General features: G+C 47.0%; 1 protein-coding gene and 1 non-coding gene across 2 annotated transcripts in view; both read left to right on the top strand.

The window, feature by feature from the left end:
* The first annotated feature begins 10,108 nt into the window (after positions 1-10,108).
* The window catches only part of RAB10 (RAB10, member RAS oncogene family), a 106,851-nt gene continuing 96,634 nt past the window's right edge, over positions 10,109-20,325 (top strand). Inside the window, exon 1 of the mRNA XM_050753686.1 lies at positions 10,109-10,895. Within this exon, the coding sequence (XP_050609643.1) occupies positions 10,769-10,895 (127 nt within the window). The 5' untranslated portion in view covers positions 10,109-10,768. The remainder of the gene's footprint in view (positions 10,896-20,325) is intronic.
* LOC126934489 (U6 spliceosomal RNA) lies at positions 18,945-19,051 on the top strand. The gene has a single exon (XR_007718962.1). It is a non-coding gene; the product is annotated as a U6 spliceosomal RNA (small nuclear RNA).

The following is a 20,325-nucleotide window of genomic DNA, read 5'->3' as shown; positions in this document are numbered from 1 at the left end:
ACACCACCATGCCCAGCTAATTTTTGTATTTTTTGTAGAGACGGGGTTTCACTATGTTGCCCAGTCTGGTCTTGAACCCTGGGCCTCAATCGATGTGCCAGACTTGGCCTCCCAAAGTGCTGGGATTACAGGCATGAGACCCCGTGCCCGGCCTCTTTTAACCTCTTTAAACACTTATTTCTTCATCTGAAAACGGGGGCGATCATAGTTACTACATCAATGTATTATTGTGAAGTCACACCACTAAAGGGCCAGAACAATGCAGGAACTTGGTGAACGAAAACTCATGTTGTTAGACAAAATATAAAAATACCCCAGTCGTGGGGGCTCATGCCTGTAATTCCAGAACTTTAGGAGGTTGAGGCAGGAGGGATGCTTGAGGCCAGGAGTTCAAGACCAGCCTGGAAACATAGTGAGACCCTATCTCCACTAAAAGAATAAAATTAGCTGGGTGTAGTGGCTGACACCTGTAATCTCAGCTACTTGGGAGGCTGAGGCAGGATGATTACTTGAGCCCAGGAGTTTGAGGCCACAGTTAGCTATGACTGAGCCATTATATTCCAGCCTGGGTGACAGAGTGAGACCCGCCTGAAAAAAAAAAAAATTATCTGGGTGTGATGGCACACACCTGTAATCCCAGCTACATGGGAGGCTGAGGCAGGAGAATCAACCTGAACCCGGGAGGTGGAGGTTGCAGTGAGCCGAGATGGTGCCACTGCACTCCAGCCTGGACAGAGCAAGACTGCGTCTCAAAACAAACAAACAAACAAATAAGCAAACTGACAAAAAAGGGAGTCTCTGCAACTTTCCTATCTCTTTGCTGGTGTCCCTCTTTCCTCTTGGTGACCCTCCCTTCTAGCATCTGAGGACTCTGCCCTGCCAGCACGAGGCCCAGTGCTGACATCATGACAGGGTCAGGATGACTGCCCACCTGTCTAGGTCTCAGGACAGGCTGGGAGCACAGGGAACCTGAACCTGGAGTAGAGGGGGCTAGAAAGAGGCAGTGGAGAACCAGGAAAGAGGAACTGAGGCTGCAGCAGCCTTGGAGGGGATGCTGGCAGGCAGGAGCCAAGTTTCAGCAAAGGTGCAGCACATTCAAGTGGCAAGGTCAGCAGAAGGTGGGAAAGAGGAAGTGGACGTGCACAAATGTCAGGTAGAGCTGGAGTCATCTTGTGAATTTTACCAGAAACAAGTGTGTCAGTCACGGGTTTTGGTTGCAACAGAAACTGATATTTGGCATTCAGAAGCAGAACATAAATTTACTGAAAGGCTATTGGGAAGCTCTCAGAATTACTGGGAAGGCTAGAGAAACAGGCTCAGGGATCTGGGGAAAGGCCACAAATTCAGTCTGTTAGGCCAAGCAATGAGTCCATCACTGCCCCTGCCGGACCTCAAAGAGATTCTGCAGCCTGTAGCACCATGGTGGCCAGCACTGGACTGGGGATCCCATCCAGCTCTGGGGTCCAGAGGTGCCCCAGAAACCAAGTGCTGCTCCTCTCAGTCGCCTTCACTGTGCCTGCTTCTTTGCGTAGCTGTACACCTGTAATCCCAGCTACTCAGGAAGCTGAGGCAGGAGATTGACTTGAACCCAGAAGGCAGAGGTTGCAGTGAGCCGAGATTGTGCCACTGCACTCCAGCCTGGGCGACAGGGTGAGACTCTGTCTCAAAAAAAGAAAAAACAAACAACAACAACAACAACAAAAAGAGAAAGAAATAGCACCCCTATTTGGCCTTCAAGGACACAGGGCAGGTTTCCCCTGTGGACACCAGTGACCTGAGGTAGGGCAAAAGGTAATGGAACCCTGAATGCGTAAGCTACATGGGCAAAAGTCTGGCTTCCTCTTGGGGGTATTTTTTCTTTTCTTTTTCTTTTTAATATTTGTGGGTAGATAGTAGGTGTATATATTTATTGGGTACATGAGCTGTTTTGATACAGAGATGCAATGAGAAAGAAGCACATTGTGAATGGGGCATCCATCCCCCCAAGCATTTATCCTTTGAGTTACAAACAGTAAAATTACGGCCGGGCGCGGTGGCTCAAGCGTGTAATCCTAGCACTTTGGGAGGCCGAGACGGGTGGATCACAAGGTCAGCAGATCGAGACCATCCTGGTTAACACGGTGAAACCCTGTCTCTACTAAAAAATACAAAAAACTAGCCGGGCGAGGTGGCAGGCGCCTGTAGTCCCAGCTACTCGGGAGGCTGAGCCAGGAGAATGGCGTAAACCCGGGAGGTGGAGCTTGCAGTGAGCTGAGATCTGGCCACTGCACTCCAGCCTGGGCGACAGAGCTAGACTCTGTCTCAAAAAAAAAAAAAAAAAAAAAAAAAGTAAAATTACACTCTTTTAAGTTATTATTATTATTTTTTGAGACAAGGTCTTGCTCTGTCACCTAGGCTGGAGTGCAGTGGCGCGATCTCGGCTCACTGCAACCTCTGCCTCCCACATTCAAGTGATTATCCTGCCTCAGCCTCCCGAGTAGCTGGGACTACAGGCATGCACCACCACGCCCAGCTAATTTTTTGTATTTTTAGTAGAGACGGGGTTTCACCATGTTGGCTAGGATGGTCTCGATCTCCTGACCTCGTGATCCGCCCACCTTGGCCTCCCAAAGTGCTGGGATTACAGGCGTGAGCCACTGCGCCCGGCCCCTAAGTTATTTTTCTTGGAGGTATTTTGGACAACAGAGAACGGCTGCTTTTAAATATTGTCTTGGCAGTGACTGACTCAATTAACAGGTTGTGTAAGGGTTTTTGATAACCTATACTTCTACTCTTTCTCTGGCTCCAGGAAAAAGGTGAGATAGCCTGCAAGTAACTGGATTATTCCAAAGAGCTAGAACCAGACAGGGAGGGGAAAGAGCTGACAGTTGACAGTTGAGCCCCAAGCTTCTGGAAGTGACAATTCCATAAAGTCTGGGCATCCATGGCCAAGTTCATAAGATGAAATAAGTCTGTCACATTTTAAAATTTGCATAACTATTGTTATGGTATATGGCAGTTAGGCATAAAAGCAAACAGCCATAATCTATATTCTTTGTATTAATCCAAACGAAATATTTAGGGTTTTTCTTCTCATTTTGATATTTTTCTGGAAATAATAACCATAAAGAGTATCAATATCAATGTTGTCTACCTCCATGTGCAATCTGATCTTCTCAATTTGTGTAAAAATTTAGATCTGGGATGCAGAGCACTAAGTTAATCATATTCCTCACTTTCTAGCACAGTGACCACTGACTATGTGGTCTGTGCAAGGTCCTACTCATTTTATATTTTTTCCCCTTCTTTTTTTTTTTTTTTTTTTGAGACGGAGTCTTGCTCTGTCACCCAGGCTGGAGTGCAGTGGCACGATCTCGGCTTGCGGCAAGCTCTGCCTCCTGGGTTCACACCATTCTCCTGCCTCAGCCTCTCTGAGTAGCTGGGACTACAGGTGCCTGCCACCATGTCCAGCTAATTTTTTGTATTTTTAGTAGAGACAGGATTTCACCATGGTCTCGATCTCCTGACCTCGTGATCTGCCCGCCTCAGCCTCCCAAAGTGCTGGGATTACAAGCGTGAGCCACCGCACCCAGTTCATGCCTGGCTAATTCTTGTATTTTTTTTAGTAGAGACGGGGTTTCACCGTGTTGGCCAGGCTGGTCTCGAACTGCTGACCTCGTGATCTGCCTGCCTCGGCCTCCCAAAGTGCTGGGATTACAGGCGTGAGCTACCGCACCCGGACTTGGTTTTTTTTTTTTTTTTTTTTGAAACGGGGTCTTGCTCTGTTGCCCAATATGAAGTACAGTGGCAGGATCTTGGCTCACTGCAACCTTAACTCTCCAGGCTCAAACAATCCTCCTGCCTCAGCCCCCTAAGTAGCTGGGACTACAGGCATGTGCCACCATGCTTGGTGGGACAATCATTTTCTAACAAGAGGAGGCCTAAGTCAAGATATGCAGGCAGAGCAGAATACTGATGGGCTGCCAGCCACTAGGCAATCAGTATGTAGCGTCGGTAAAGTCTAACCAAGATCTATCCTCATGAAGTCCCTGCAGGAAGACTGTGGGTGTGAACACAGGAAATAAGCAGTAGTAAATACACAAAGTCCTGGAGACTGGAGGGGAAGGTCTTACAGCAAAGTGATGACGTAGCAGTGGGCCAGCCCTTCAAGCAAAGACTCGATTCTTTCTTTCTTTTTTTTTTTTTTGAGACAGTTTCCCTCTTTTTGCCCAGGCTGGAGTGCAATGGTGCAATCTCTGCTCACCGCAACCTCTGCCTCCCGGGTTCAAGCAATTCTCCTGCCTCAGCCTCCCGAGTAGCTGGGATTACAGGCATGTGCCCCCATGCCTGGCTAATTTTGTATTTTTTAGTAGAGACAGGGTTTCTTCACGTTGGCTAGGCTAGCCTCGAACTCCCGACCTCAGGTGATCTGCCCGCCTCAGCCTGCCAAAGTGCTGGGATTACAGGCATGAGCCACCGCACCCGGCCTAGAAGACTCGATTCTTATGAAGAACACAGAGAGCAAGTTGGGTAGAGATAAAAGAGTAAGAAATCTGGTATAGAGACTGAATATGCATGGGAACAGTGGTAAAGATGATCCTGCATCAACATCTTTTGAGGCAGGAATTTTTTATAAGGTAGATGCAGGTCCTAAAAGCCTAAGTTGAAGACTAGAACCATGAACTGGTCAGCTATACTTTTTCTAGAAAAATATAGAGATACCTTAATTGATAGTATAAACATATAAATATGCCTCTTTTTTCTTGGCTTTGCAAATATTTGGACTACTACTTTCTCTTTCCCTCCCTCCCTCCCTCTCTGCTTGCCTGCCTGCTTTCTTTCTCTTTCATCTCTTGAGCTCATGATTCACCTGCTTCGACCTCCCAAAGTGCTGGGATTACAGGCGTGAGCCACTTTGCCTGGCCTATTTATTTTTTTGAGTGTCTCTGTTGCCCAGGCTGGAGTGCAGTGACAGGATCATGGCTCACTGCAACCTTGGCCTCCTGGGCTCAAGCAATCCTCCCACCTCAGCCTTCCGAGTAGCTGGGATCACAGGGACTCACCACCATGTCTGGCTAATTTTTTCTTACTTTTTTTTAGAGATGGGGCTTCACCATGTTGCCTAGACTGGTCTGGAGCTCCTAGACTCAAGCTATCTGCCTACCTTGGCCTCCCAAAGTGCTGAGATTACAGGTACGAGCCTCTGCGCCTGGCCTGGACTACATTTTTTGTTGTTGAGATGGAGTCTTGCTCGATCACTCAGCCTGGAGTGCAGTGGCGTGATCTCAATTCACTGCAACCTCGGCCTCCCAGGCTCAAGCAAGTCTCCTGCCTGAGCCTCCCAAGTAGTTGGAATTATAGATACCTGCCACCAAGCTTGGCTAATTTTTGTATTTTCAGTAGAGATGGGGTTTTACCAAGTTGGTCAGGTTGGTCTCAAACTCCTAAATTCAAGTGATCTACCCACCTGGGCCTCTCAAAGTGCTGGGATTACAGGCATGAGCCACCGCACCTGGCCTCTGGACTACATTCTTTATAGAACAATTTTTAAAAAAGCATAACCCCTAAACTAGCACTAGATTGGCATTTTCTTTCACTGTTTCCATTTTTATGAAATATTTCTTCATAACTCTAGGTTTATCCTTTAGGTCTGTGTAGATCCCCATTTTATTCTTTTTTTCTAGAGTCAGAGATCTTCCATACCTTGATCACTTCTGCTTCCTTCATTGGCAGGTATAGCTTGATGCTTAGGTCTCACTCCAGCAAAACCTTTAATTAACTTTAGAGAATCCAAATGCTAAGTACTGACTGAGCCTCTCAATCCTCCCAATTCTCACCTTGACGTAATATGATGTCCTGTGGAGGTTTTCTTCTCTTTTCCCTTGCCTGTATAGTCCAGGCTCTGCACTAACAGTGTGACCTCTGGGAAGGCCCTATCTTCTCTGAATCTTAGACTCCTCATCTGTGAGTTACGTGCAGGGGTCAAATTATGATTTAAAAGATATGGTGGGGCATGGTGGCTCACACCTATAATCTCAGCACTTTGGGAAGCCAAGGTTGTCAGATTGTTTGATTCCAGGAGTTCAAGACCAGCCTGGGCAATATGGCAAAACTCTGTCTCTACAAAAAATATAAAAATTAGCTGGGTGTAATGACACGCATCTGTAGTCTCAGGTACTGGGGAGGCTGAAGTGGGAGGATTGCTTGAGCCCAAAAGATTGAGGCTGCAGGGAGCAGTGATCATTCCAGTGCACTGCAGCCTGGGTGACAGAGTGAAACTCTGTCTCCAAAAAAAAAAAAAAGAAAGTATGATCCTGGCCGGGCACAGTGGTTCACGCCTGTAATTCCAGCACTTTGGGAGGCCGAGAAGGGCGCATCACTTGAGGTCAGGAGTTCAAGACTATCCTGATTAGGCACGGTGACTCACGCCCTAGTTTATGGATTATGTTTTTCAAAATCGCTCTATAAAGCATGTAGTCCAGGGGCCAGGCACGGTGGCTCATGCCTGTAATCCCAGCACTTTGGGAGGCTGAGGAGGGTGGATCACTTGAGGTCAGGGGTCTAAGAGCAGCCTTGCCAACACGGTGAAACCCTGTCTCTACTAAAAATACAAAAATTGGCCAGGCGTGGTGGTAGTGCCTGTAATACCAGCTACTTGGGAGACTGAGGCAGGAGTTTCACTTGAACCAGGAGGCAGAAGTTGCAGTGAACCAAGATTGTGCCACTGCACTCTAGCCTGGGTGAAAGACTGAGATTCTACCTCAAAAAAAAAAAAAAAAAAAAAAAAAGTCCAGGTGCGGTGGCTCACGCCTGTAATTCCAGCACTTTGGGAGGCCAAGGTGGGCGGATCACAAGGTCAGGATATCGAGACCATCCTGGCCAACACAGTAAACCCAGTCTCTACTAAAAATAGAAAAATTAGCTGGGTGTGATGGCTGGCGCCTGTAGTCCCAGCTACGCGGGAGGCTGAGTCAGGAGAATGGTGTGAACCCGGGAGGCGGAGCTTGCAGTGAGCCAAGATCATGCCACTGCACTCCAGCCTGGGCCACAGAGGCAGACTCCGTCTCAAAAAAAACCCCAAAAAACTATGATCGATAATTTGTTAATAAATGTAATTAATTCCTAAAGTTTCAGAATATGAGTTCATGGGGAAAAGTTTCTAAGTGATAAAAATTGTTGGTTACAGGATAAAAAATAAAGTGAAGAAATATTTGTACATATTAATGGAAGTACATGTGATATTCTGATACATGCATACACTGTATAATGATGAAATCAGGGTAATTGGGTTATCCATCACCTCAAACATTTATCATTTGTGTTGGGTTTTCCAAATTTTTCAACTGTCCATTATCCCCAAAATTTATGTAGTGGTATTACTCTCCAATTTAGGCTTCTTTTTTTTTTTTTTTTTGAGATGGAGTCTTGCTCTGTCACCAGGCTGCAATGCAGTGGTGCAATCTTGGCTCACTGCAACCTCCCACTCCCTGGTTCAAGCGATTCTCCTGCCTCAGCCTCCCAAGTAGCTGGGACTACAGGCGTATGCCACCATGCCCAGCTAATTTTTGTAGTTTTAGTAGAGATGGGGTTTCGCCGTGTTGGCCATGATGGTCTTGATTTCCTGGCCTCAAATGATCCTCCCACCTTGGTCTCCCAAAGTGCTGGGATTACAGGCGAGAACCACTAGGCCCAGCCCAAATTAGGCCTTATACAGGAAAAAATCTTGGTTGGGCCTGCTGGCTCGTGCCTGTAATCCCAGCACCTTAAAAACCCAAGATGGTAGGATCGCTTGAGGCCAGGAGGTTGAGGCTGTAGTGAGGTCTCCGCACTCCAGCCTGGGCAACAAGCAAGACCCTGTCTCAGAAACAAACAAAACCTTTAACCCTTCATTTTTTCACAGATGGAGTCCACTCTGTTGTCCAGCCTGGTCTCCATCTCCTGGGGTCAAGCAATCCTCCTTCCTCAGCCTCCTGAATAGCTGGGACTACAGGTTCAGTCACTGTGCGCAGCTTAAAAACTTTCAAGACTTCTAAAATACTTTGTAACATTGGGACTTGAGTTAATCTAACTTATTTTGAAAGGAATAATCAGGGTAACAAGATTTTCCTTCTGACTCTGAATTGATGACACACCTGTGCTGCACTGACCATCACTCACTTTGTGATTCGCATAGCTAGTCTATTTTAGAATTGTTATTATCATAAGGCATTCCCGACTGGAGTCAGAATGATTCAGAGAAGATGAGAAGGTTTAAGTGAGGCTGGGCGCAGTGGCTCATGCCTGTAATCCCAGCACTTTGGGAGGCCGAGGCAGGTGAATACCTGAGGTCAGGAGTTCAAGACCAGATTGGCCAACATGGTGAAACCCCGTCTCTATTAAAAATACCAAAATTAGCCAGGCATGGTAGCATGCGCCTATAATCCCAGCTACTCAGGAGGCTGAGGCAGGAGAATCACTTGAACCCTGAAAGCGAACGTTGAAGTGAGGTGAGATTGTGCCATTGCACTCCAGCCTGGGTGACAGGTAAGACTCTGTCTCAAAAAAAAAAAAAAATGTTTAAGTGACAAGACTAGGAGCAACTGGAGAAAACAACTGAAGAGAAAGATGTATTAGTGAAGACAAGTATCTTTGGTAAGGACGCTTTAGGGGTGGCTGGGAAGAAAGGAAAAATGTAAGACTGAAACATAAAATGGAAATGTAAAACGGAATTGCCAGAAAGTCTAAGTTTAATTACATATCAAATCCACATTTTGGTGATTTGGCGATCGTGGGGTGGTGTGCGTGAAAATGTAGTTTTTACTTCTCTATCCGTTTCCTGATTTCCACGCTTCAGCGTTTTCCACTTTATCAGGTTGAACCAGCTCACCAGGTTCAACTCCTGTGCCATCACACCTAGGTGTGCTTGAGGGATGGATGACCCTGAGAATGGAAGGTCAGCAGCATGAATATTGCAACTACAGAAGGGTAGGAAAGAAAAAGGGCTGCGTAAATAGGACTGATGGGGAGGGAGAACAGAAGGTAAAGCAAATGCAAAGAAAATGCGAGGGGCCGGGCACGGTGGCTCACGCCTGTAATCCCAGCACTGTGGGAGACCGAGGCGGGCAAATCACCTGAGGTCAGGAGTTCGACACCAGCCTGACCAACAGGTGAAACCCCGTCTCTACTAAATAGAAAAAATTAGCCAGGCGTGGTAGCATACGCCTGTAATCCCAGCTATTTGGGAGGCTGAGGCAGGAGAATCACTTGAACCCAGGAGGTGGAGGGTGCAGTGAGCCGAGATTGTGCCATTGCACTCTACCCCGGGCAACAAGAGCGAAACTCCATCTCAAAAAAAAAAAAAAAGAAAGAAAGAAAATGCGAGGAAGCAGGCTGGGTCGGACTGGGGATAGGCTTGACCACCTTTCAATTTTCAACCCAGTGGTACGACTCTGGCGGCAGGCAGAGGCCCCACCTCCTCTGCAGAGAGCTCTCGGGTTCTCCCGGATTCCTAAAGGACGGCAAAGGCCTGAAGCAGGTTCTCTGAGCACCGCACAGACCCTTCTACTTCGCGGGGAGGTTCTTCTTGCGCCCAGGTGTTCCTCAGCCTTCCTCTCCTCGCCCAGGAAGAGGTTGTGAGGATTACATCATCCCAACCCGAGCAGCGTGGCCAGTTTTTCCATCTCAAACTCTTGCTCTTGAAGTCAACCGGGACGGAGCACTCATGTTTCCCCGTCAGGCCTGGCCCTGGAAAGGGGGCACGCCGGGAGGCGTCTCGTTCTAGCAAAGAGGCTATTAAATGACCCAGGGCGCAGTTTTTTCTCGCGTTTACGAGCTCCACCTACATGGGAACACATGGCCACCCAAGCCCGTCGCTGCGCCAAGACCTCCAACTCAATACACCCGACAAACGCTGGGCAGAGAAACCGCAGCGCAGTCCAGCGGGAGACCCCAGGACTGGAAGGAGGTGCAGGGTTCGGGAAGGGTGTCTCGGGGGGAAAGCGGGGGGGGGGGGCTGCGCCTGCGCAGTCGCTAAGCAGCGGCTCCCGCGGGGCGTGCTCGTAACGCCGCGCACCCTATCAGGCGGCTACAGGGAGCGCGCCCGCGGCCTCGCCCTCTCTCGCCCCTCCCTTCTCCCCTCTGGGTCCAGCCTCAGACTGAGGCTTGGATACCCGAGCATTCCACTCTCCACTTCGGCGCGCCCCGTGCCCTCTTGTGCGCGTGCGCAGAGGCGAACCGCAGGGCTAGGGCGTGAGGGAAGGGCGGGCGTACGTCCTTGCGTGCGTCTCAGGCAGCGCGCACGGCGGCGTGAGAGGGCACGGGGAAAAGGTGGCTCTGGCCGGGGCGGCTCGGTTTCCTGGGGCTATGTAACTGAGCTCGTCGACTTGGGGGTCTTTCTTCGCTGCCCTCGCCGCGTGCTAGCGCGGAGTTTCTGCTCGCGAGAGAGACTGTCCTCACGCCCGCCGCGCCTCCTCGACGGCAGAGCAGGCTTGCTCGCCTGTGGGAGCGTCCCGGCCGAGAAGCCCTGAGGGGGGAGGGGAGGCCATTTTGTCCCGACCGACTCCCCGGAACCGGGCGGAGCGGCTGGGAGAGGCTGCGGAGCCGCGGTCGCCGCCCTCGGAGGCACTGGACGCCGCCACTGTCGGGGCTTCCCCGAAGCTGTTCGTAGGTCGCCCGCGCCCTCTCGAGCCTTCCTTTTTCCCACGCTTCCCCGGTCCTCCGGCCTGAGAACGCCCGAGTGAGGAGTTGGCCCTAGTGAGAGGGACCGATCCCTTGGGGCCGCCGGCGGCGAGAGCCCGAGCCGCTCCTCCCAATGGCGAAGAAGACGTACGACCTGCTTTTCAAGCTGCTCCTGATCGGGGATTCGGGAGTGGGGAAGACCTGCGTCCTTTTTCGTTTTTCGGATGATGCCTTCAATACTACCTTTATTTCCACCATAGGTAAGACCTGTGGGAGGACGGTGTACAGTCTCGGTAGCTGCAAACCGTTTATTTTACTCCAGACATCTTGCTTCCCGTAATATACGCCTTTGTTTCAGTGATTCCGATTCCAAACGACAGATCCAAGTTACTGTTTGAATCGGCATCGAGCTTACTGGGGCGGGGTCTTCCCATGATTTCCATCCGGTCTTTTGCTTTCGAGTCTCCCACTATGCTCAGTGCCTTCTGTTACAAAATATGCACCATTTAACCGTGTTCCAGAACCTTATTTCTTCAGGCGACTGGACTGGCTTTTTCCACATTTGCATGGAATTACTAGATGTGTGATATTTTTAAAGTATTTATTTCAGTGGTTGCGATTGAAGCAGTACTAGCTATTTGGGAAAGGCCTGAATTTATACTTTGGGGCAAAGAGAAGATTCCATATGGTCATAACTTAGAGTAAACTTGAGGGTTTCTGAGAAGGATAATTAAGGTAAATTAGAAGGGAAAAGTGAGTTGCCCTCATTGACTAATCCATTGATGTGTCAAACAATCGGAGGCTCTTCGCGCTTGGGGCGGGACTCTGGCATATTTGCCTCAGCGCTTTTCGAGACATCAACAGAAGCAGTAATCTGAGGAAGATGATCAGTTTCTGTCCTCAAACCCAACAGAGTGAAGTCAAGTTCTCTCTTCTCTTTTATTTGACTCTAGTATTTACAGGAAAGTATTTTGCCAGTCGTAGCCCTATGGACTTACAATGCACTTTCACCGTGTTTCAGAATTACTTAGTGTGGCAGTAAGAGCTGAAGAGTGACCTTTTTAATCGAATTTCCCGTTTAGGAAAGGAAAAGGGAAAGCTCTAGGAAAGTCCCTTTTGAATCTGGGTAGAAAATTTAAGTGGCGCTGACGCTAATTGTGCTTTATTAATTGTGAAACCCATCCGCTCCCCAATACATTTCTTAAAAGACACATGGCTCTCAGCATTGTGGCCGTGCAGTTGAACCCATGTTTAAATGTAATTTTATATTGAGACGATTTTAAAAAGCAACTGCAGTCGTCTTTGAACTCTGGGAATTGTCAAAATTAAGCTGATTTGAAGCAATTTATATAGCGTTACTGAAATATTTGGTTTGGGTTTTCTTTTGTGACAAATATCAGCTGCTTCGTTCTCACAAAATAAATTTTACAGAAATTAAATTGGACAAGTCATTTTTTAAATAGATTTTTATTTTGCTCACCTTTTTTGGGAGGCAAATTATCATAATCCTTATTTCCAGAGTATCATACTGTTTTCTTGGTTTGTCATAAATTTCATGAAACTTAGGGCTTGTTCTCTAACTTGTGGGTTAGAGAATACTAGCACTTAGCGCTAGCACTTCCCTAGCACTAAGTTTGCTTTTAACACTCCACTTTTAGCTGTAGCTGGCTGGGGTTAGGTGATCAGATGGGTCAGCAAATATATATTGAGCATCTAATGCTGGGCACTGTTCTTAGGCACTGAGAATAAATGAACACAACAGACCCCTTGAGGAGCATTCCAGTAAGATGCTACAGTAGTAAGCATAGGGAGGAAGAGTGCCTAGTCTAAATCGTGAGGAGTTTGAGTAGACTTACATAGAGATGATACCTAAAATGAAGTCTGGGCCGGCGCTGTGGCTCACACCTGTAATCCCAGCACTTTAAGAGGCCTTGGCGGGCGGATCACAAGGTCGGAAGTTCAACATCAGCTTGGCCAATATCGTGAAACCCCATTTTTACTAAAAATACAAAAATTAGCTGGGCGTAGTGGCAGGTGCCTGTAGTCCCAGCTACTCAGGAGGCTGAGGCAGGAGAATGGCTTGAACCTGGGAGGCGGAGGTTACAGTGAGCTGAGATTGTGCCCCTGCACTCCAGCCTGGGCAACAAAACGAGACTTAGTCTCAAAAAAATAATAATAAATAAATGAAGTCTGGAGGACTAATAGGAATTGAGTCAGAGGGGTGGGATAGGGCCTTTCTGGAAAAGGGAGCATAGAACAAATGTATAGTAAGGTTGAGGATTTAATTCATGTGGTCAACTTTATTTATTTATTTATTTATTTTGAGACTGAACCTCACTCTGTCACCCAGGCTGGAGTGCAGTGGTGTGATCTCGGCTCATTGCAACCTCCGCCTCAGGGGTTCAAGCAGTTCTGCCTCAGCTGCCTGGGTAGCTCTGATACAGGTGCTTGCCACCATGCCTGGCTAATTTCTGTATTTTTAGTAGAGACTGGGTTTCACCATGTTGGTCAGGCTGCTCTTGAACTTCGGACCTCAAGCACTCCACCGCCTCAGCCTCCCAAAGTGCTGAGATTACAGGCTGAGCCACCACGCCCGGCTATGTGGTCAACTTTAACCTATCCTTAGGAACAGTGTGGTTGGAGAGTAGGAAGCAAAACATCAACTGTCTCTACTCCAATCTTTTTTTTTTTTTTTTTTTTTTGAGACGGAGTCTTGCTCTGTTGCCCAAGCTGGAGTGCAGTGGCACGATCCTGGCTCACTGCAAGCTCCGCCTCCTGGGTTCACGCCATTCTCCTGCCCCAGCCTCCCGAGTAGCTGGGACTACAGGCGCCCGCCACTGCGCCCGGCTCATTTTTTTGTATTTTTAGTAGAGACGGGGTTTCACCGTGGTCTCGATCTCCTGACCTTGTGATCTGCCCGCCTCGGCCTCCCAAAGTGCTGGGATTACAGGCGTGAGCCACCGCGCCCGGCCTACTCCAATCTTTTGGTAAAGAGTACATGCCCCCCAACTAAAACTCAATCCTGTAAGATAATGGTATAATATTTTTGTATTCCTTTTACTTGGGAAGATGTGTGATGATTTTGGATCAAGTCTGCTGGGTTGGAATCTTGTTTCCACAGGTTACTACTAGCTGTGCAACTTTGGCAGATTACTTAACCTCTCTGGCTTCAGGCTCTTTAAAAGTGTTAATAAGGCTGGGCACGGTGGCTCACGCCTGTAATCCCAGCACTTTGGGAGGCCGAGGCAGGCAGATTGCCTGAGGTCCGAAGTTCGAGACCAGCCTGATCAACATGGAGAAACCCCGTCTCTACTAAAAATACAAAAATTAGCTGGTAGTGGTGGCGCATGCTTGTAATCCCAGCTACTCGGGAGGCTGAGGCAGGAGAATCGCTTGAACCCGGGAGGCGGAGGTTGTGGTGAGCCGAGATCGCGCCATTGCAGTCCAGCCTGGGCAACAAGAGTGAAACTCCATCTGAAAAAAAAAAAAAATGTCAGTCATAGTATCTACCACATAGGGTAGTTGTGAGAATTTTATGGGTTAGTGAGAGTAAAGCACTTCACATGGTGCCAGGGTCAGGCACTTTGTAGGAGCACAGTGCATATTATATTAGCTCTATATAGAATATGTGACTCTTCTGCTGTGGAGGTGTGGCAGAAGATGTTATTTTATGGATTGAACATCCTGCACACTGTGGTACCCAAGTATTTGTTGGTGCTCCGCTAAACAATTTCTTTTTTTTTTTTTTTTGAGATGGAGTTTCATTTTTTTTTTGCCCAGGCTGGAGTGCAATGGTGTGATCTTGGCTCAGTGCAACCTCCACCTCCCTGGCTTAAGTGATTCTTCTGCCTCAGCCTCCCAGGTAGCTGGGATTATAGGCATATGCCACCACATCTGGCTAATTTTGTATTTTTAGTAGAGACGAGGTTTCACCATGTTGGCCAGGCTGGTCTCAAACTTCTGACCTCAGGTGGTCTGCCCTCCTCAGCCTCCCAAAGTGCTGGGATTACACGTGGGAACCACCATGCCCGCCCTCTTTTTTTTTTTTTTTTTTTTTTTTTTTTGAGATGGAGTTTCGCTGTTGTTGCTCAGGCTGGCGTGCAGTGGCGCAATCTCTGCCCACTGCAACCTCTGCTTCCCAGGTTCAAGCGATTCTCCTGCCTCAGCCTCCTGAGTAGCTGGGATTACAGGATCACGCCACCACGCCTGGCCAATTACGTAGTTTTAGTAGGCAAAAATTAAGTAGTTTTGGTCAGGCGGTTCTTGAACTCCTGACCTCAGGTGATCCACCCGCCTTAACCTCCCAAAGTGCTGGGATTATAGACGTGAGCCACCGCGCCCGGCCTAGACTCTGACATTTTCATACTTTCAGATAAAAATGTTTTCATATATAAGATGTTGAATAGTGTAAGTTGAGAAAATAAATGATTCTGAGTACAGCTTGAACACATTCATATGTTAGCTCTGTCCACAGGTTTAAAATACCATTGGGCCGGGTGTTGTGTCTCACACCTGTAATCCTAGCACTTTGGGAGGCCGAGGTGGGTGGATCACGAGGTCATGAGATCGCGACCATCCTGGCTAACACGGTGAAACTCCATCTCTACTAAAAATACAAAAAATTAGCTTGGCGTGGTGGTGGGCGCCTGTAGTCCCAGCTGCTCGGGAGGCTGAGGCAGGAGAATTTTGTGAACCCTGGAGGCGGAGCTTGCAGTGAGCCGAGATAGTGCCACTGCATTTCAGCCTGGGCAACAGAGGGAGACTCTGTCTCAAAAAAAAAAAAGAAGTCTACCATTGCATTTAACCAGTGCCGTTCAAAAGAAATAATGTGAGCCACATATATTACTTTTAATAGCCACTTCTTTTTTTTTGAGATGGAGTCTTGGCCTCCCAAAATCCTGGAATTACAGGTGTGAGCCACTGTACCTGGCCAAATGGTCACATTTTAAAAAGTAAAAAAAAATTTTTTTTTGAGACGGAGTATCGTTCTGTTGCCCGGGCTGGAGTGTAGTGGCATGATCTCGGCTCACTGCAACCTCTGCTTCCCAGATTCAAGCAATTCTCCCTGCCTCAGCCTCTCAAGTAGCTGGAATTACAGGTGCCTACTACCACACCCAGCTAATTTTTTTGTATTTTTAGTAGAGACGCGGTTTCACCATGTTGGCCAGGCTGGCCAAGAACTCTTGACCTCAGATGATCTACCCATCTCGGTCGGCCTCACAAAATTCTGGGATTACAGACTCGAGCCACCGCGCCCGGCCTACAAAGTAAATTTTAATAATATATTTTAACTCATATCTAGAATGTCATTTTATTGTGTAATCAAGATTTAAAAATTGTTGAGGGTAGGCTCAGTGGCTCACACCTGTAATCCCAGCACTTTGGCAGGCTGAGGTGGGAGGATTGCTTGGGCCCAAGAGTTCAAGACCAGCCTGGGCAACATAGTGAGACCCTGTCTGTAGGAAAAAAAAAATTAAAATTGTTGAGATATTTCACATTCTTTTTCTCTGGTTTGTAAGCTATGCTTAAAACTCATCTCATTTTAGATTAGGTGTATTTCTACATGGATGTATATTATGTAATGAAAACATAAATTTTAAAGAGGCGTATTTCAAGTGATTAATAGCTACATGTGGCTAGTAGCTACCATACTGGATGGTACATGTCTAAGCAATGTTAAGTAACCACTTGGTCAATGTGCAGATGACTAGAAATACTTTGAAAGTAGACTACTTTTAGGAATGTGTTAAATTTTACCATGTGACTAGGGTTTGTTGTTGTTGTTATTTAAAAGATTAAATCTCACTCTGTCACCCAGCTTGGAGTGCAGTGGTGCAATCATAGCCCACTGTAGCCTCGAACTCCTGGGCTTAAGCAATCTTCCTTCCTCAGCCTCTCAAGTAGCTGGGACTACAGGGGAGCACCATCATGTCTGGCTGGGTTTTTAAAATCTAGAGCATTCTCTAAGTATAAATTATAATGAAATTTTTTAGTGGTCACTTGAACATCCTGAGGGCTGGGCATGGTGGCTCAAACCTGTAATCCCAGCACTTAGAGAGGCTGAGTTGGGAAGTTCACTTGAGGTAAGGAGTTTGAGACCAGTCTGGGCAACATAGACCCCCATCTCTGCAAAAACAAAAAATTAGCAGGACATGGTGGCTTGTTCCTGTAGTTCTAGCTACAGGGGAGGCTGAGGTGGGAGGATCACTTAAGTCCAGGAATTCAAGGGTGCGGTGAGCTTGGATTACGCCACTGCACTCCGGCCTGGGTGACAGAGCAAGACTCTGTGTGAAAAAACAAAAACAACATCCCGAGGTTTGTATGGAAGTAGTTATCTTGCAGGTGTTCAGAAGGACCTGACTGCCAAAATAAGGCAGGCCCTCATTATTTTAGGTGCGGTCATTTAAATTTCTTATTGGCTGTTGGTTTTTTGAAGAAATAATTTTTATAGATTTATAGGATGGTGTTCACAAAGACTACTGTATTTGAATTTTTCTATATATTTTCAATTCTCATACATCCATATTAGAAATTATGTGTTATATAAATGGTCAGATTTATTGGAGACTGCTGCAAAGAACAAATTACTGGTATGTTATACTCAACCAATTTCAAAACGCATCCAAGGGCACCAGAATATAAGTTGCACAAGGGCAGAAGTCTCTGTCTTTTTTTTTTTTCCCCCTCGTATGCTAAACACCTGGAAGAGTACCTGCACTTAATGGATGCACGATAAATAATTAATGAAGGCAGGCAGGTAGGCAGACAGGTGGTACAATCAAGATCCTCTTAATACGAATTGGCGGTAGCTTATTTAAAATTTTTCCTTTTTACCTACTTTCTGATCATTATATGAAGTAGATTGGGATCGGACTTATGAATGTTAGCTGTGACCAGGCGCAGTGGCTCACGCCTGTAATCCAGCACTTTGGGAGGCTGAGGCAGGTGGATCAGCAGAGGTCAGGAGTTCAAGACCAGCCTGGCCAACACGGTGAAACCCCATCTCTACTAAAAATACAGAAATTAGCCGGGCATGGTAGTGCGTGCCTGTTGCCCCAGCTACTTGGGAGGCTGTGAGGCAGAAGAATTGCTTGAACCCAGGAGGTGGAGATTGCAGTGAGCCGAGCACATGCCACTGCACTTGAACCTGGGCGACAAGAGTGAGACTCTGACTCAAAAAAAAAAAAAAAAGGAATATTAACTGTTTGGCTTAATAGGGCAAGACTGCTCTTAGAAATTGGAAGGTTGGGGCCGGGTGCAATGGCTCACGCCTGTAATCCCAGCACTTTGGGAGGCCAAGGCAAGCAGATCACCTAAGGTCAGAGTTCGAGACCAGCCTGGCCAGCGTGGTGAAACTCTGTCTCTAGCAAAAATACAAAATTAGCTGGGCGTGGTGGCGCATGCCTGTAATCCCAGCTACTCGGGAGGCTGAGGCAGGAGAATCGGTGGAGAATCGCTTGAACCTGGGGGGTGGAGGTTGCGGTGAGCCAAGATCGTGCCATTGTACTCCAACCTGGGCAACAAGAGCAAAACTCCGTCTCAAAAAAAAAAAAAAAATAAAGAAAAAGAAAAAAATTGAAAGGTTTGAAAAGTAGTCTTAAGAGAGTTACAACTTTTGGATGAGAAGATTTCAGTTGTTGATTTGACCATAACCATCTTGGTAGTATGAGCTCAGGAATGCATTACTTAGTGATGGGGGAATTACAAGTTCAAAGCACAGGTTTTTAGTGGGCTGTTTATATACTGGATGTGCCACTTTTCAGTGTCATTAATCCTTTCTCCACCACTAGGCTTATTCCTTTTTTCACAGGGAATATTTTTCATTGGGAATTGGAGTCTCTGGGTTCCATGTAAGAAATGAAGTTGGTAAAGCCTCTTGTCCCTAAGAGAGGTATAATATATACATTTTGTCGTCAGGATGATTCTGCTAAGTTTTGAAAGAGTAGGTTGGTTCCACTAATCTGCATTTTAGAAATGATTGATTAGGCTGGGTGCTGTGGCTCACATCTATATTTCCAGCACTTTGGGAGGCTGAGGCAGGAGGATAGCTTGAGCTCAGGGGTTCGAGACCAGCCTGGGCAACTTAGCGAGACCCCGTCTCTACAAAAAAAAAAAAAAAGCTTTTAAATAAAAAATTAGCTGGGTGTGGTGGTGCATACTTGTAGTCTAAGCTATTCAGGAGGCTGAGATGGGAGGATCACTTGAGTCCAGGAGTTTGAAGCTACAGTGAGCTATGATTGTACCATCTCACTCCAACCTGGATGACAGAGTGAGATTCTATCTTTAAAAACCCCAAAAAACTATCCAGAGTGCTTGCCTCGGCAGCATATATAGTAAAGGTGGAACGATACAGAGAAGATTAGTATGGTCCTTGCGCAAGGATGATGTGCAAATTTGTGAAGTGTTTCATAATTACTATTTTAAAAAAAAGCTGACCAGGCTCAGTGGCTCACGGCTGTAATCCCAGCACTTTGGGAGGCCGAGGCGGGCGGATCACGAGGTCAGAAGATCGAGACCATCCTGGCTAACATGGTGAAACCCCGTCTCTACTAAAAATACAAAAAAATTAGCTGGGCGTGGTGGCGGGCACCTGTAGTCCCAGCTACTCGGGAGGCTGAGGCAGGAGAATGGCGTGAACCCGGGAGGTGGAGCTTGCAGTGAACCGAGATTGCGCCACTGCACTCCAACCTGGGCGACAGTGAGACTCTTGTCTCAAAAAAAAAAAAAAAGCCTATGTAGGTATTTCTCCAAAGAAGATAAGCAGATGCTCAATAAGCACATGGAAAGATGTTCAGCATCACTAATAATTAGGGAAATGCAAATCAAAACCACAATGAGATGTTATTTTGTGACCATTTAGGATAGTTATAACAATAATAACAAAAGACAAAAGCAAGTGATAAGGTTGTAGAGAAATTGGAACCTTGGTGCACTGCTGGTGGGAATGTGAAATGGTGCAGCCACAGTGAGAAACAATAGGGTGGTTTCTCAAAAAATTAAAAAGGAAATTACCATATGATCTAGTGATCTCACTTCAAGTTATATCCAGGATAATTTAAATCAAAGATTCAAACAGGGCCAGGCAAGGTGGCTCATGCTTGTAAATCCCGGCACTTTAGGAGGCCAGATCACTTGGGCTCAGGAGTTCAAGACCAGCCTGGGCAACATGGTGAGATCCTGTCTCTACCAAGAAACCCCCCAAAATTAGCTGTACATGGTGGTGCATGCCTGTAGTACCAGCTACTTGGGAGGCTGAGGCAAGAGGATCACTTGAACCCGGCAAGCGGAGGTTGCAGTGAGCTGATAATCGTGCCACTGTGCTCCAGCCTGGGTGACAGAGCAAGACCCTGTCTCAAAACAACAACAAAAAAGACTCGAACAGCTATTTTCACACCAGCGTGCATAGCAGCATTATTCACAATAGTTGAAAGGTGGAAACAACTCACATGTTCATCAGTGGATGAATGGATAAACAAAATGTGTGGTATACACATAAAATGGAATATTATTCAGCTTTAAAAGGGAGGGAAATTCTAACATACTGCCACATGGGTGCACCTTGAAAATAGTTTACTAAGTAAAATGAGTTGGACACAAAAGGACAAATAATGTGCGAGGTACCTGTAGTAGACAAATTAGTGAAATAGTGGTTACTAGGGCCTGGGGGACAGGATAATGGGGAGTTATTGC

This window comes from Macaca thibetana, chromosome 13 (genome assembly GCF_024542745.1).
Source record: "Macaca thibetana thibetana isolate TM-01 chromosome 13, ASM2454274v1, whole genome shotgun sequence".
Taxonomy (NCBI): Eukaryota; Metazoa; Chordata; class Mammalia; order Primates; family Cercopithecidae; genus Macaca; species Macaca thibetana.
The sequence above is the reverse complement of the archived record's forward strand: the minus strand, read 5'-3'. Positions and strand labels throughout refer to the sequence as shown.